This window comes from Hyla sarda, chromosome 5, assembly GCF_029499605.1.
Source record: "Hyla sarda isolate aHylSar1 chromosome 5, aHylSar1.hap1, whole genome shotgun sequence".
Classification (NCBI taxonomy): Eukaryota; Metazoa; Chordata; class Amphibia; order Anura; family Hylidae; genus Hyla; species Hyla sarda.
In genome coordinates, this window is record NC_079193.1 from 86,681,029 (window position 1) to 86,698,564 (window position 17,536).

Genomic DNA, 17,536 nt, shown 5'->3' on the forward strand with positions numbered 1-17,536 from the left:
AGAGTTATGATTTTTTAAAGGCAAGGAGCAAAAAACGAAAATGCAAAAACGGAAAAAACCCCGGTCCTTAAGGGGTTAAAGGGGTTCTCCACTACTTTATAACTTATCCCCTTATCTGACCACTGGGACACTCCAGAATCCCAAGAACAGGGCTCAGTATCTCCCTGTGTATAAAAAGGTGTGTCAGCACATGCTTCATGCACTGTTTATGAGAGCACTGGAGATACCAGAGTACAGTGCTCGCATATCTCAGGTGCTCCCATTTTATGTCAAATTTTGTTTTTTAATGTCATAGGGTAATATCATTAACACTAGATGAATTGGACAGAACAGCTGTCAGAGAGCATGCCAACCACACCCTTCCATATTTTCATTTGTTAAAATATTTGCAATATTTAGCACAAAATTCACCCGGATCCTATATAACATGTTTGAACAACCCAACATTCATTGGGAAATAAAATTTTAAAGAAAAGATTATTAAGAATATACATGGAAATTATCTTTACTTTGGTTCAGGAAATGAATAAAGCAGCTTGTGACAAATGAAAACATGAACAGGTTGTTATATTTGTTTATTAAAGGAAACCATGATAATTTTTTTCAGAAAAGTCCTTAATACCACCATCTGGTAAAACATACAGTAACAGACATATATGAGGTCACAGGCATACTTTTCCTAGTATAACGTAATGCATTGACAGTTGTATAAAAAAAAAAGTAAAACCCTACTGTGATTCAAGGTTTAGTACTCTAAATGCTGAGCAACGAGTGAGTAGACATTAGGGCAGGTTTTGTAACCTTACTGTACAGCAATTGAATAAATTGCCTATGCACTTTGACCACTGAGACAGTATTCAACAACGGGATTGCTGTGTTCAAGACATCACTTCTGCAAAGATTTTTTTCCATTCAAATGATTACACTTTGCCATATACCTTATACTTTTACCAGTTCTTTTTCTACCAAAAAAAGTTTCTTTATCAGCTTCGCTCACACATTTTCTTCTTCACGTAAAAATTGGAAGACGGAGGAGAAGTCCTTCTGGGCATAGCCCTTGGCGCACATTAGTCTGTATACCTGATGTGAAAGGGATCCTAGCGGAGTTGGACTCTTTGTGTTTGTGGCAGAGTCTTGGGCTAAACCCAGATCCTGTCATAAAAAATAATAAGTATTATACAATGCTGAATAAGGTCACTACCATTTAATAGCTTGCATCGTATATTATTTTGGCAAAACAAAGTGCACAATCCAACATTTAAGTGTAAGATTTGAATACATTCCTCTTGGGGACACTCTGTTAAAACTTATTTTGTTAGTGTACTGTTGTACCATTTTCCAGGAAATTAAAGTAAGGGGTGTATCTCCCAAGTCTGTTCATCTGTTAATGTGATGTCACATAACTGGCAGCCAATCAGCTTTCAGCATTCAATGCTCTCTGCTGCCACTTCTGTCTATGTCAGCAGAGAGCACTCTACACAGTAAAGGACTGCACTGACATTGGGATTCTGTGGGTCCCGAAAAAGAACTTGCGGACATGGGAGGAATTAAGTGTGTTGCCAACGGTCACACACTAAACATACGGGTCTCCAAACCCTGCACCACAAAGCACTTTGCATACCCAAGCCCTCTGCTATTTATATGCCCTAGCAAAAACAGTCATGACCTTATATGCCCTAGCAAAAACAGTCATGACCCTGAAGTCATTTTCACAAAAATTCATCTCAACAGACATCTGACGAAGCTAATTAGGAGGAATTGGACACTTGAGACATGCTTCTAGGGTCTGTCGCCTGGCAAAGTTCCCACCATTGACTCCCCCTCCAACCCCCCCCCAAAGTAAGTGATCATCTTGACAGTGCGCCCGATGCAGTAGTACGGTGACCGGTCCATGAAAGTACCTGAGAAAGCCATTCAGGTGCATAGCAAAGGTAGGTGAGAATGTCTCACTTTGCTTCCCCAGGTTCCTGAATGGCATAACTGCTTAGTAGAGAAACCATACAACCATATGTTTGAGGGAGTGGGCAAGATTGGACACACGTTCCAGGAGAGAAAAATACATGTTGTTGGAGGGGGCAGTAATGGTCAGAAATTAATCGGGAGCAGGATTTAAAAAAAAAAAAAAAAAAGCATTCCTGCACACTTTGTCCAGGGCATATAGGGGGTGATAATACTGGAAGGCTTGACTTTAAATAGAGGAAATTCATAAATCTGTATAACTTTCTGCCACCAGCTGATTTTAAGACAATGTTTTTTTCATCAGAATACCCCTTCAATGTACACTTTTTGCTGGACTACTACACTACTACATATATGTTTTTTTATATATACGTGTACTGGACATGTTTTGTATGTATGTTGGGAGCCTAAACTTGAAACAAAACTGAAAAATTATTAAACAATAAGTTTGGGTTACACATAGACAAGGTTTGAACTCAATTCACCAGAAGTGTATTGTCAAATAAGGATCCATATGTCATAATAGATACAATATATATATATATATATATATATATATATATATATATATACATACACACACACACACACAACACACACACACATACATACATACAGGTTGAATGGCATAAAGTGATACCAGAACTCAAATACAACATACTATAAAGTCTGTTTACAGATCAGTCAAATATAAAAAGCAAGACATGGCCAGATGTATGACCAACTAACTGTACTTTAGTACTATTCGCCTACAAGAAAAGATAATGCTATGCATTCTAGCAGAGCTGAGAAAGTTGTTTAATTCACATTCAATTTGATGGATGGCAAAATTCATAAGAACCACCTCTTCTCTTGGGGGGAGACCTCTCTCTATAGAGAGGTCACCCAAAAGCATTCAATTGATTAAACAGTTTATTATTCTCTGAACATAATAAACCTAGTATAGTCGATTTAATAAGCCTATAGACATGGTAACAATGTATCACAGGAATCTGCATAATAATCTACCTTTGCCATAAGAGTTGTTCCAAATCCACCCTGGTAATTATTGGCTGAGGGAACGCCTTCCATCACCCCAGGAACAGGATTATAGGTATCGCTTGACCAGCAACGTCCAGAGCTCATGTTCAGGATTTTGGCCAACAGTTTTGGGTCAAGTCCTAATCTATAAAGGGTCAAGGAAAGCATATTAATGTCCAAATTCATCCAGACACGGATGAATTGTTTTACACACAAGCAATACAATGTCATTTTTCACTCTTTATTAGGTGTCCAAAAATGGTGGAGCATTGATATGAAAGATAGACTAGCCAATATAAATTAAAAGGCATAAATCCATCATCATGTTATGCTTCTTTGTTTACAGCTTCTATTTAAAGATTTAGCACATATGCAACGCAATGACCTGAGCGGTTTCATTACATAGCTTAATATCCTGTGCAAATGTGCCAGGGGTTTCTTCTATTAATGAAACTAAGAAACACTGGAGAATTTTTTTTTTTTTTTTTACATTTATGTTATCATCATATGTATTCAATAGAATGAGGGCAAGAAAACAATGTCACCACACTAACCTGTTGCTACAGGCAGGTAGTGCGGGTGACACTAATGATAACCATACTTACCTGTCTGCGATTCCTGGTCCCGTTCTCCCGGTACCTTCCTTAGTTGGCCAGCAGGCTTGGGGCACGGGCGAAGCTTCCTGACGTCACTGCTGCTGTTTCACTAGGCTTGCTCGCAGAGGGCCATCAGAGAAACAACAGCAGTGACATCAGAGAGCTCCGCCTGTGCCCTGCTAGCCCATTGGAAGGAATGGAGGAAAATACTGGGACAAGGGGACCCGGATCGCGGACAGGTAAGTATGTTATCATTGCCACCTGCTCTATTTGTCTGTAGTAACAGGTTAGTGTGGTGACACCGATGACAGTTTTCCTTTAAAGAACCATTTACTAAGCCTCAAGATGTCCTCAACACTCAAGAACATACTGCATAGCAGCAAATAAGAGTCCTTGCAGCTACACAGTATGGAGCTCTATGGTGTTCAACATGGTGTGTATAATAGAAGCATTGTCCCCTGAAAACAATGCCTCTAAAAGAGAGAGAGGCTACACACCTCGTTAAACTAGACATATTCTGTGCTGGACTCAAAAACACGATAGGCCACATTTTAAGTCCCACATACAAATTGACTGTTGTCAGTGTTAGACAATGTTTGTTCCATTAAAATCAATGAGGGAAATTTATCAAAACCTGAGTATTGAAAGAGTGGTGCAGTTGCTCATAGCACCCAGATTGCTTCTTTTATTTTTAAAAAGGTCTCTGGGAAAAAAGAAGCAATCTGATTGGTTGCAATGGGCAACTTTACCACTCTTCCTCTACACAGGTATTGATAAATCTCCCCCAAGAGGCCCACCGGCAACACACCAGGCTATATGTTGGCATCTCTTTTAGAAAGGTTACCAACATACAGAGAGATGTTTTGCTGAAAAGATGATCTCATTGGGGCCTTAGTAATACAGAAACCATCAGATTATGTTAAAACCTCTGTATGTTTTCATATAATATTGGATCCATGTCTAGGTACAGTAGGACCTGATTGAAGTATTATTGTGACGCATTATGGCTCTAATATTTTATGTCTTTTCAAAGCTGTAGTATGCTATTGTGCATGACCTGTTGTGTAAAATCACATGAAGGGGAGGAAAAAAAAAAAAGAAAGAAAAAAAAAAAACTACTTCCAAGCATGAAATGTAAGTGTTACCTATACACACAGATCCATAGCTGGAAAAGTTCACTAATGGCAAAGTGAATGGCAAGTTAATACTGCCAGTTAACAGTTTACAAGATCCTATCCAGATAACACTCTCCTTGTACAGTTCTTGCATATGCTCATTATTAAATCTTCATTAAACTGTGCTGCCCAGGAAGCATTTTACATGGAGATGTGACATATGGTCTCCTTCTATTTGCAGACATGCACTAGGGTTCTGGGTGAACTGCTGATAAGGTTACTGATCCTAATAAAACAAAGATTGGCCATGCAGAAACATCATTTGTTCTACCGCTAGGATTATGGCATAAATTCATGTTCATTGTAGCCATGAAATTAGAATGTATCCCCTGTCCAGAATGTATCCCCTGCTAAAGCAAAGAACAAGATCACTTGGGCAGTTTTGATTCCAAGATCCAAGGTTTGGGAGATACAGAGGTTAGCACTGCAGTACTTAAACTCTGGGATCAGGGCTAGAAAATAATCATTCACACAATCTTTTGCAAAGTGTTTAGGTTGTTGGCTGCATTGGTAACATGTCCATGTTGACAGGGCCCATAAAAGGGGAGACTGGTGAGGGACCTGGGTTGTGTTGGTGGAATGGTAAGGAGTGTGTTTGTTTATTTTAATTTGAGGGGATGGACAAACCTTTTGGACATTAACATTTTTTAAGTTAGAGGAAAAAAAAATCTTGCTCTGTCACTACCCATATCACAAAAGGGGCGACAAAAAATTAAAAACTCATGCTGAACATACATACCATGTGAACCAAGCATAAAAAACATTGAACATTTTTTATTATTTCTGAACTTTCTGCATTATCAGTTAGGGCTGCAGCATTACAACTGGTTTATAACAGGAATGAGCTGCTCCAGCATTAACAATGCGTTCAGCGTTAACAATGAACATGTCTTAGAGCCTTCAGTCATTTGCACACTACATAACTGCAGGTGGGACCCCAAATCCAATGTCTTTATGGATATATTGGACACCAAATATATGACAAACTGGTAGTTTTTTTTTTGCCCTTACATGAAGAATAGGTTTACCACCTGGTTCTATTCAGGTCCATTGTTTGTGTACCCATTTCACAATATCACTGGGGTATAGAAAGATGTAGAAGATACTCAAAGGACAGAGCATGTGAAATAACTATCAATATTGCACAGTGATCCCCACACTGTATTACTGTGTAAAGCACACAATCACAATACCGACAGGTTTCCCTATATCAATGATAGAGCAAGGGCTTCATCAGGGAAATACAGACAGGATAAAGACACTTTCAAAAATACCACAGCTTCAAGATATAAAAAAGACAATTTGCCATGTCATGTTGGAAATACCAGAAATAAAAGATGGACATCTCACTCAGGTCCAAAAGGTGTTAGAACGATATGTATGGGTGCTCTAAAGAAGAGATTCAAGAAGCAGGATAATGTGCAGAAAAAAAGCTTCCTTCAGAGGTCCCTTGAGCGATGTCTGTTCTTTGGTTTTTTATTTTACGAGGACCTTTTCCTATTATTTATTTATTTTGACTTTTTATGGTATATCTAATAAATGCTAAGTTTTACTCAGAGCTATTCCCATTTCAGTTGTAGGGTGCTTCAAACTTTGTGCTAACCCAAATAGACACAGGGATTGAATTTAAGGAAGTTTCATGCTGAGTAACCAAAGACTGTTCTAAATGGTTTTCACAATACCTGGCTATAGGACCAATTTACTATTCCACATAGAGTAGGAAGAAAAGCTCTGCGGAACAAAAAGATGCTCTAACAACTGAAACACTAAATTATGGCCACATTTTATCGGTATCAGTGCCCAGATAATTGTTTTCACTACATGAATTAAATTATGTTTTTTTCTTTATATGTTAACTGTACAACACAATGCAATAACTGCCTGGAGCTGGACAACTGATGCTGCACATGACAAAGCATTACTGCCTGGATTAAGACTCAAAAACTCTCCCATTTCCATTCCTCTACTGAAACCTGTGACAGGTTTCATTTGATGCTGTCAAGGAAACTATGTGGCACCTCTCATACCTGTAAATAAATACAACAAACAATATTAAATGAGCTTCTATGGGCTGAACAACTAAGCATCTGGCTAATAGGGGATCTGGATCAATACAACTAAAATATATCGACTACTTAATCTATGCTGGGAAAATTCATAAATGTCACCACTAACTGGGTGTTTCAAGACTCACAAATGATTCAAAAAACCATGTACGATGCATTTCAGTATAGCGGGGGTAGCCCTGAATCTGATATCATATTTATTCACATTTGTATCAATTCTAAGTAAACCGCAAGAGGAGCCACACATCACAATGTGTCCAATCTACAACACTCATGGTTTAATACCAAGTTCATAAAACAGCATAGTCTAGGACACTTTTCATAATGAAACAAATGGTGGTGAAAGTCAAACCTGTTATACATGTGCAACTTTAATTTGTCAACAAAAACTTCTGTATACACCTTTAAAAGAGTTGCTTGGTTTACAATTGTTAGGATTATCTCTTTAAAATGCCTCAACTTTATGTCACTCTAGTAATTGGTCGGGGCCACAGTACTTACCGATCCAATGTGGGTGGCACATCCTAGCTAAAAGCCACCAATGTCTAAAATAAGACAACACCTTTAGGACTGTGTCCACACAAGCGGTCATATGCATGTGTCTAAATGAATGAATACGAAGTGGTCGGCACTGCGGCTTTGGTCCCGATGCACGTAGATGCAATAACACGTAAGTAAAAAGAATTCCCGGCACACAGTAGTCGTTTTCTTTTGCTTTATTACGGTTCACAGCTTAGTGTCTTCACTAAGCTGTGAACCGTAATAAAGCACAAGAAAATGACCACCGTGTGCCGGGAATTCTTTTTACTTACATGCATGTGTCTAAAGTCTTAACCTCTTGACCATTGACCACCCAATACCGATCATTTAAGCAACATTGTTCAGTCATTGGTCAACGCATGCATGTGTGGTTTTGGAGGCATGCATTTGGCAGCTTGTGTGGTGTGTTACTCTACCTGATCGATAACAATACTATTTATCCCTTTCTTAGTTTCTAGGCCCAAAAACAACAACCAATACATCTACTTCTCCCATGTTACCATACAACTACCATTCTGAAGTCTGTAAGAGCTTACAAACCTTAAAAGAACCTGTAACTTTACGTTAGGGTAAAAAAGCCATATACAATATTTTATTAGGAAGAAACTACAATTAGACCCCCATATCCGCTAACGCATTCACTACAGCATGACGTGTTGGCAAATTCACTTTAAGTGAAAAGGTGAGTCTCAAATTTTAAAGGAAAACAAAACCATAGCTAGAATAAAGAGCAAAAAAAAAAATCTTGTATCCACTAAATTATTTTTTTTTTTTAAATTTAAAAAAAATGTAATATTCATTCCATTATTACTGTTGCACCTCAAACTGAACACTGGATAAAGCTAAAGTGTGTGTGAAACATGCATAGAAGTAACATTCAATTTGTGGGTGGAAATAAAATGTTAAGACATCAAAGCACTGAACATGTAAGACTTTATCAGGAAACCTCCTGAAATAGTAACAGCAAGCCATTTAAACCAATTATGGAATGGATAGGTTTAGACTGAAAAATATAAAAATGACTGAAGAGGCTATATTTGACAACAAAGCTGATGTCACATTTCCAGCCTGTGTTGAAGGAGTTTATTAAGGAGAAAGGATGAAATCCAATACAAGTCTTCAACTGTGATGAGACCAGGCTCTTCTGAAATATAATGCGCAATAGAACCTTCATTCCAAAAAGTGCAAAGCAGGCACCAGGACAAAAAGCATGGAGTGAAGCGTTAGATGCCCATGTTCAGATATGTTTACACTAAGGAATTCAAGAAGAATTCATAAGGAATAATTTCAGTGAGGAAATTGTTGACTTCTATAATTTTACTATTGTGCAGAATTTGCGCAGAATTCATGCAGAATTTCCACACGGAAATGAAGAGGAATGAAGGCTGAGGCTATTCAATTTTACTTTTCTGGATTTGATTTGAATTCCAAACAAAACTGATTTTGTCAGGAAAAGAAAATCCCATTGACTTTTGGCTTTTACTCGAGGATTCCGCCAGAAGAATGAACATGCTCTATCTTTAGCCAGAACAGAATTCAGTGTTGGAATTCCGCTAGCAGAAATTCCTCACAACAGAAAGTCCATTAAAATAAATTAAAAAAATGAAGATGAATAAATTGGAGCAGAAAAAGCAAATGGAATTACTTGAGTACATTTTTCTTGAATTCCTCAGTGTGAACATACCCTTCTGGTCGCATATCCAGGAAGCTTACAGGCCATTCATGATGGTTATTGGATGACAAAAAAAAAATAAAAAATTTGAGCAAGAAGGGTTAACACTGAAAGTCCTATTGATGATGGACAATGCCCCTCAACATCCGGGATCTGTTTGCTAGGAAGCTGAATTTGTCAAGGTTGTATTTCTAACTTTAAATAAAATCTCCATGCTTCAGCCTCTTGACCAGGCCATCATACAATGTGCCAATGCCACATATACCCACCTGGTATTTGATCACAATCAATTAACAGAATACATGCTGAATATCTTTCAATACCGCTGACACAATAACATTTATCAAAACTGCAATGGATAGATTAAAACCAGCTGAAAATGTATGGAGTGGAATTCAAAGCAGAGACAAACTGATGGAGAAGGATTTTGTTGACATGCTTGATGAAGTAGAAGAACAAAGTAGAAGAACATATTGACAGGCATAGAGAAGTGTTATCAACTCAAGAATACAAAAAACTTGGTAAGATGTACAGCAGAAAAGGAAAATGAGAAAGAAAGCAAGAAATAACCAGCAACGTGGACATTTGCACAGATTTTAGAATTACAGAAGAGATCAAATATGATCTGTGGATGGAACGCAGTATGATTTGTGGATGGACCGGGCAAGCAGGGCCAAATGCCTGAGGAATTCACATATAACGGGGCAATCTGTTTTCTCCTGTAACTAAACTAAGTGTGCTGTGCGCTGCCGCTTATAATGAGCCGCGCAGGACGACAGCGTCCCGGTGTAGGCGCGTGCGATGACGTCACTCATTGCACGCCCCTCCGTTCGGACCGAGGATGTGGTCCAGTAACAACAATGACCGCCGAGCTCCTGAGCCTGCCAAGAGCGCACATGGGGGCGGAGGACAGGTAGAAGGGGATAAGAGAGGAGGGGAGGTTTGGTAATAATGTGGTACAGGAGAGGGGAGGGGGTTGGGCTGAAATATCATGACACGGGGGGCATCAGAGGAGGAAAAGAATGACACGGGGAATCAGAGGGGTGGGGGGATGGAAGGAGTCATTAGAGAAGGGAGAGGGTATAATGGCCCAGAGAGCATCAAAGGGGGTAATATAATGGCCCTACTTAATAAAGTGTGTGCACTGCACACGGCTTTACCCATGGGGGTATGTGCAGAACATTGCACCCTTGTGCCTGTAATACAGACACAAGGGTGCAATGCTCTGCACATACCCCCATGGGTAAAGCAGTGTGTATGTAGTACATATACACTGCTATACACATGGTAGTATGTACAGAGCATTGCACCCTAGTATTTGTAGCACTACAGAGTCTGTACTACAGACATGGGTCAGGGGCAATGCTCTGCAGTCTGCACATACCCCCATGTGTATAGGAGGGCTACATATAAAAAATAATGGCACAGGGGCAATGCTCTGCACATACATACCCCCATGGGTAAAGAAGTGTGTATGTAGTACACATACACTGCTATACACATTGTAGTATGTGCAGAGCATTGCACCCTAGTATTTGTAGTACTACAGAGTCTGTACTACAGACATGGGTCAGGTGCAAAGCTCTGCAGTCTGCACATAGGAGTGCTATATAAAAAAAAGTTAAAGAAACTAAATAAACCGCACCACCAATAAAAATTAGCTCCCCTTTTCCCATTGCTATACAAAAAAAAGAAAACATTTTTTTTTTTTTTACATATCTGATACGGCCGCATGGAAGTTTGAACTATTAAAATTAAATGTTAGTAAATCATTAACAATTTAATTTAATAGTTCAGAAAGTTACCCATGCGGCAATATCAAATTTACGCTGGTTCCTGTACAGGATCATTAATAATGATTCGGTACAGCAACCGGCGTAAACGTAAAAAAAAAAAAAAAAAAACTCTGAAATTGCTGCTGTTAGGTCACATCACATGCTAGAAACTTTTAATATGGCCATTGTACATAATTTTTCAAGTAGAATCAGCTGAACCCCTTGGCATTTTGACTTTTTTTTCCGATTAATCGATGAAATAATCGACAACTAATCGATTATTAAAATAATCGTAAGCTGCAGCCCTAGTCATTACTATACGCAGGCTTGGAATCTATTCTGTATGGATACAAAGGTCTAACTGTATAACCTGTGAAACTATTTTTTTTTAATTAAATTGGTACATTGATCTATTGGTATATAGAGCAGATGGTATGCAGCCTTCTAGTATGAATTCAAAAAAGATGGCAGGCTAGTGAAACCAATGCCAAAAACATGTAACTCGGCATTGAGAATATACTTCTAATTCATTCACATCTTGGTTCATTGCTAAAAGGCAAGAAACACTGAGAAGAGCATAATGACAAAGCCATTTCTGCCTCCTGTAAATTTCCTTACCCATTGACATTTGGTGTACTTTTAACTAACAAGCCTAAGGATCAGTTTATTTTAATTTCGTTTGCTGTCAGCCACTGAACCTATTACATTTGAAGATCCTGCAACACCAACACAGCTTTATCAACATCGAATAAATACTGCAAGAAAAATAAATTGTGAGAGCTGAAGGAGATGAGGTCAGCAAAAAATAAAAACCTTACAAATATCAACACACAGAGTTTTACCAATTAATTACCAAGCTAAAAAATTACCGAATGCTACTGGGAAGACTCCAATAAAGCACGCCAGCACATACTTGCAAGTTTTCAGTATGACATATCCCCACTAAATGCTTATTTTCGTCTGAAAACCTGTACGGTGTTAAGCCCTTTTTTGAAAGCAAGTGTACCATTAAAAGAGCAAGCAGGAAGCATTTTGCATTTCATCTTTTTCTGTATTCTTCCTACTGGTTTCCACATAACTGACAGTGAAAATTAGACATGGTATTAAAATCAGTTACTGAAGTCCTCTGTCTTCCTCTAAGACCAAAGCATGTAATGGTCTAAAGCCGGCTGGAATATAATTGTCATTCAGTACGAGCCTTTCCTAGAAAGTCATGCTTCATTGGAGAAGACTGAGTTTCCATTTGAAATCAACAAATTAATCCGAGACAGGTATCTGAAAGGGCAAGTTTAATAGGAAGCAGCTACTGGGCTCTCAACCATGATAAAATGTTATTGCTGTTCCCCTGTAAATTGGCTGGGAACATATGATACTTTCTGCATAAGAGGCCCATTGCTGCTCGAGAGATATACTGCTGAAGCTATCAAAATGATGACAGTCTGTCAGTCCCCATAATAGGCTGCCAATGGCTTTGCTGTGTGAGCGCTACTGTTTACAATTGGGAACATTCTCCCAGCAGTAATAAAAATAACATAAAAGAAAGCCATTATTGTTACAAAATATGAAATAAAACACTGAATCGCTTGTCACAATTTCAATGAGAAAAAAAATGGAATAGTGAAAGTACTTTAAAAGCGTATATTCACGCTTTGATTTTAATATTATGCACGGGTTTGACATAATCACAACACACATCACAATAACGGCACTAATCACACTCCTAAAACCTTATCAACAAACATCTATACAACAAAGCCAAATTTCAGCTGAAAGATTTCCAAAAAGGACTTCAAATACATCACTCTCTAGGACCCAAATTATAGTTTATAGGGTAAAATGCTACCATGCCCCAATTTGAAACATTACACTACTTTTTGTGATCATAGACACAACTATATGTCCTCCTTTAAGTGAAATTAAAGAAAAGTTCCATCCCTGTTATGTTTGACTACCTGGCTATGAAGGCATTAAATGGGCACTGTCACCAACTTTTTTTTTTAATATGTTGTAGCAGGGATGGGCGGTATGACCAAATGTGTGTATAACGGTATTTTTTAAACTTTTGGCGGTTCCACGGTATATAACGGCATTTCCTAGCGCCCCCCCCCAATATTAATTATCAGCCCACATCCCCATCGGGGTAAATACTCACATATCACCCACATGCGTTGGTTGCCCTCCAGCCATTTGCTGTCCGGGAATGCTGGGAGTTGTAGTTTTGCAACATCTGGAGGTCTGCAGGTTGGAGACCACTGGTATAGAGGGTCAGTGCTGGCGGCCGCAACAAACAGGACGAGGAGGGCAGCGCATGTGGGTGACATTTGGGTAGTACCCTGGGGGGGGGGGTCGGGGGCGGAGCAGAACAGCGCTCGTACAGTGGGGATCAAAAGTTTGGGCACCCCAGGTAAAAATTTGTATTACTGTGCATAAAGAAGCCAAGGAAAGATGGAAAAATCTCCAAAAGGCATCAAATTACAGACTAGACATTTTTATAATATGTCAACAAAAGTTAGATTTTATTTCCATCATTTACACTTTCAAAATAACAGAAAACAAAAAAATGGCATCTGCAAAAGTTTGGGCACCCTGCAGAGTTAATATCTTGTACTGCCCCCTTTGGCAAGTATCACAGCTTGTAAACACTTTTTGTAGCCAGCCAAGAGTCTTTCAATTCTTGTTTGAGGCATCTTTGCCCATTCTTCCTTACTAAAGTCTTCCAGTTCTTTGAGATTTCTGGGCTGTCTGTCAAAAACTGCTCTTTTAAGGTCTATCCATAGATTTTCAATTATGTTGAGGTCTGGAGATTGTGAAGGCCATGGCAAAACCTTCAGTTTACGCCTCTTGATGTAATTTCCTGTGGATTTCAAGGTGTGTTTAGGATCATTATCCATTTGTAGAAGCCATGCTCTCTTTAACTTCAGCTTTTTCACAGATGGCATCAAGTTAGCATCCAAAAATTGCTGAAATTTTATTGAATCAATTTTTCCTTCTACTCGTGAGATGTTCCCTGTGCCACTGGCTGCAATACAACCCCAAAGCATGATTGATCCACCCCCATGCTTAACAGTTGGACAGAGGTTCTTTTCATTAAATTCTGTTCCCCTTCTTCTCGAAACGTACCTTTGCTCATTCCGACCAAAAAGTTACATTTTAACCTCATCGGTCCAGAGAACTTGTTTCCAAAATGCATCAGGCTTGTCTATATGTTCATTTGTAAAGTTCAAATGCTGATTTTTGGGGTGAGGGGTTACGTATTTGTACAAGTATCTCTTTTAGTGCAATAGTGTACCACAACTCCAGTGTCTGCCAGATCTTTCTGGAGAGATTGTGCAGTCAAACGTGGGTTTTGAATTGTTTTTCTCACAATCCTGCGAGTTTGTTCTGTCTGATATATGTCTTGGTCTTCTAGATCTTGCTTTAACTTCCACTGTTCCTGATGACTGCCATTTCTTAATTACATTCCGAACAGAGGATATTGACATCTGAAAACGTTTTGCTATCTTCTTATAGCCTTCTCCAGCTTTGTGAGCGTCAACTATTTTCAGTTTCAGATTTCTAGACAACTGCTTAGAAGAACCCATGGTGCTGATTGTTGGGGCAAGGTCAGATGAGTCTGGGCATTTAAAACCTTTGAGATTGACATCACCTGGTCTTCCCAGATGATGAGTGAGAACAATCCATGACACTAGCAGGTCTCAGCTTTGCAAAGGGGGCAGTGCATGCTATAAATTCTGCAGGGTGCCCAAACTTTTGCAGACAACATTTTTTTGTTTTCTGTTATTTTGAAAGTGTAAATGATGGAAATAAAATCTAACTTTTGTTGACATATTATAAGAATGTCTAATCTGTAATTTGATGCGTTTCTCTAGCTTCTGAGATGGTGACTGGCTGAGCGGTCCGCCATTGCGGAGACCAGTTTGTCTGGGAAGGTGGGGGCTGTAGACACAGGCCCTGTTCCGCAGACTGCAGCCATTGGATCCCGAGCGATCAGACCCTTATGCCCTTATCTTGTGTATAGGGGATAACTTATTAGCTGGATAACCCCTTTAAATACAAAAATGAACATAACTAAACAATAAGACCTGGTCGGCAGTGTCACCCTTTAAGCTAAACATGTTCAATCTCAATCCATAGGTAAAACCTGACACCGTGGCCTTACCTAGTGCTTAGCAGTCAAAAAGCCCTAAAATTCTTCATACTCACCACCACTTTTCCTTTGGTTTTATTTGCCAGTTGTAATTAACATCACATACTGCAAGCGGGACCAATAGAATGCAGACTCCATCCCGTGAACTCAGTCCCGCTAGGAACATGTGATGTGAATTATGTCTGGGTAATAAAAGCAATGAAAAAATGGTGGTGATCAATACAGAATTCTCTCTTTCATAACGGTTTAAGAAAATGTCTGTATTTGAAGCTGGGAATCTGTATCAATGATCCAGAAACTTAATACCAATACTTGTAACTTTATGTATCTTTCATAAAAGGAATTCCTGCCAATCCACTTCCTGCTTTTGAGGCCTAACACGTCAGACTGCTGCTCAGCTAAGTGCCGGCTGTAGCAATGGTGCCCAGGCCCGATACATCACACTTGCTTTGGTGTGTGCTTGACACGACTCTGATGGTGGCCGCCAGAGTCGTGTCAAGCACGCGCCAACGCAAGCCACAAGCTGGTAAATGCTGTTTTATATGATTGATTAACTCAACAGTTAAAAACGCTTAACTTCATAATAAGACAGTTATAGTCACGAGTGTGGATAGTGAAAATTAGTTTTATGTATAGCTTTACTTCCAACAAAATAGTGTGCCACAGTTTACACTGAACTACAGCATATACTGTATTCCCATGGCAAAAAAAAAAAAACTTGAATACCTTGACTTAGCTGTCCACAGAAGTAAATTTACTTGATCTTTTCGCAATATTGCTTTGATTTATAATATCTCAAAAATACATAAAACAGATAGTAATGTAAAATTGAATAGGAGCAAGTTATGGTAATATATCTACAAAGACAAGTTTTGCAACATCTGGAGGTCCGCAGATTGAAGACCACTGGATAGGAGGTAATACTCACGTGTCCCTGCCGCTCCGGAACGTCTCTGCTGCCGGCTGGATATCCTCGCTCTCCGTCGCCGCCATCACGTCGTTCCGCACACCGACGCACGTACGCGACGACGTGATGACGAGGAAGGAGAGCGCAGGCCATACAGGGGATCCCTGAACGGAGAAGACACCGAGGAGGCAGGTAAGGTCCCTCCCGGTGTCCTGTAAGCACTAACCCGGCTATTCAGTTGGGCTGTTCGGGACCGCCGCGGTGAAATCGCGGCGGTCCAGAACAGCGCGACTGAACAGCCGGGTTAGTGTCACTTTCCCTTCAGACGCGGCGGTCAGCTTTGATCGCCGCGTCTGAAGGGTTAATACAGGGCATCACCGCGATCGGTGATGTCCTGTATTAGCCGCGGGTCCCGGCCGTTGATGGCCGCAGGGACCGCCGCGATAGGGGTGTATTCGCCGTATAAGACGCACCGACTTTTCCCCCCCAGTTTTGGGGAAGAAAAAGTGCGTCTTATACGGCGAAAAATACGGTACTATTTGACAAAGGAAATAAATAGTTTACCAACTACACAATTCAATAAAACTACATTATCAGTACCTTAATTAATAGACAGCCTAAGGATGAAATAAACAATTATCAGTGTCATTTACAGTACCGTATATATTCATCCTAAAGGAAAACTACGGTAAAACCACGGTTTAAAAAAAAAAAAAAATCACTTAAGAACACTCCCATAAAAAAGTTCTGATCAAGTTTGATTTATACACCATTTAAATTTGTTAAGAACCTAAGGGTATGTTCACATGATAGAATTTCCATGCGGAATTCTGCAGCAGCAGAGTCCCATTGATATCAAAGGGATTCTGCTGCGCTGTGCACACAGAGGAATTTCCGCAATAGATGTTTCTGCCGTGGAAATCCCGATTCATGAGTCCGCAGAAAGAATAGACATGCCTACTCTTTCTGCAAAGTCCGCATGGAAATGCATCGCCGTCTATGAGACGCCGCTTTTCCAAGGGGTCCTAGCACCGGAATGTGCTTTTACTCTGGACAGTTCCTGACACTAACAGAGGTGTCCGCAGAGAGCACTGTGATCAGACTGGAAAGAATTACACAATTTTCTCTGTAGCATACAGCAGCTGATAAGTACTGGATGGCTCAAGATTTTGAAATAAAAGTAATTTACAAATCTGTACCAGTTGATGGAAATCTTGCACCAGTTGATAGGAAAAAAATTATTTTTCACTGGAGTACCCAGTTAGGGTAGGGTCTAACGCCAGGAGTTGCCCCCCCCTTCCCCTAGCAATCTGCCACTACGAGCAGCCACACAGAGCAGCACATGCGCAGTGCACTCAGACATTGCGGCTGCTCTGTGATGTCAGAGTGCACTCGGTGACTCTCAGGCCCGTGTGGCTGCTCGTAGCGGTGGATTGCCGCTGCGAGCAGGCCAGGGGCGGGGGAAGGGGGGTGGCAACAGTTGGAGGCACAAAATGGGTCTGGTCACTGGCGGATCCGCAGCGTAAAATACGCTGTGGAGCTGTTGCGTGTGACCCTACCTTTGAATTCTAAATTGCTAAGGGATTTAGAACGAAAAAACTACATTTATCATATTAGCCAGAGTGGCTACAAATAGTCTTTTATTTATAAAGAATCCAGTATATAAGTGCTTTATAGCC

The 17,536-nt window shown here is 39.8% G+C and overlaps 1 protein-coding gene across 5 annotated transcripts in view; it reads right to left on the reverse strand.

Moving 5' to 3' along the window:
• Nucleotides 1–558: 558 nt before the first annotated feature.
• HIBADH (3-hydroxyisobutyrate dehydrogenase) overlaps nt 559–17,536 on the reverse strand; it is a 214,468-nt gene continuing 197,490 nt past the window's right edge. For all 5 annotated transcript variants that reach the window (XM_056519864.1, XM_056519863.1, XM_056519862.1 and 2 more), the window contains 2 exons: nt 2,968–3,124; nt 559–1,152 (listed from right to left, as the gene is read on the reverse strand). In XM_056519864.1, the coding sequence (XP_056375839.1) occupies nt 994–1,152; nt 2,968–3,124 (316 nt within the window). In that variant the 3' untranslated portion in view covers nt 559–993. The remainder of the gene's footprint in view (nt 1,153–2,967; nt 3,125–17,536) is intronic.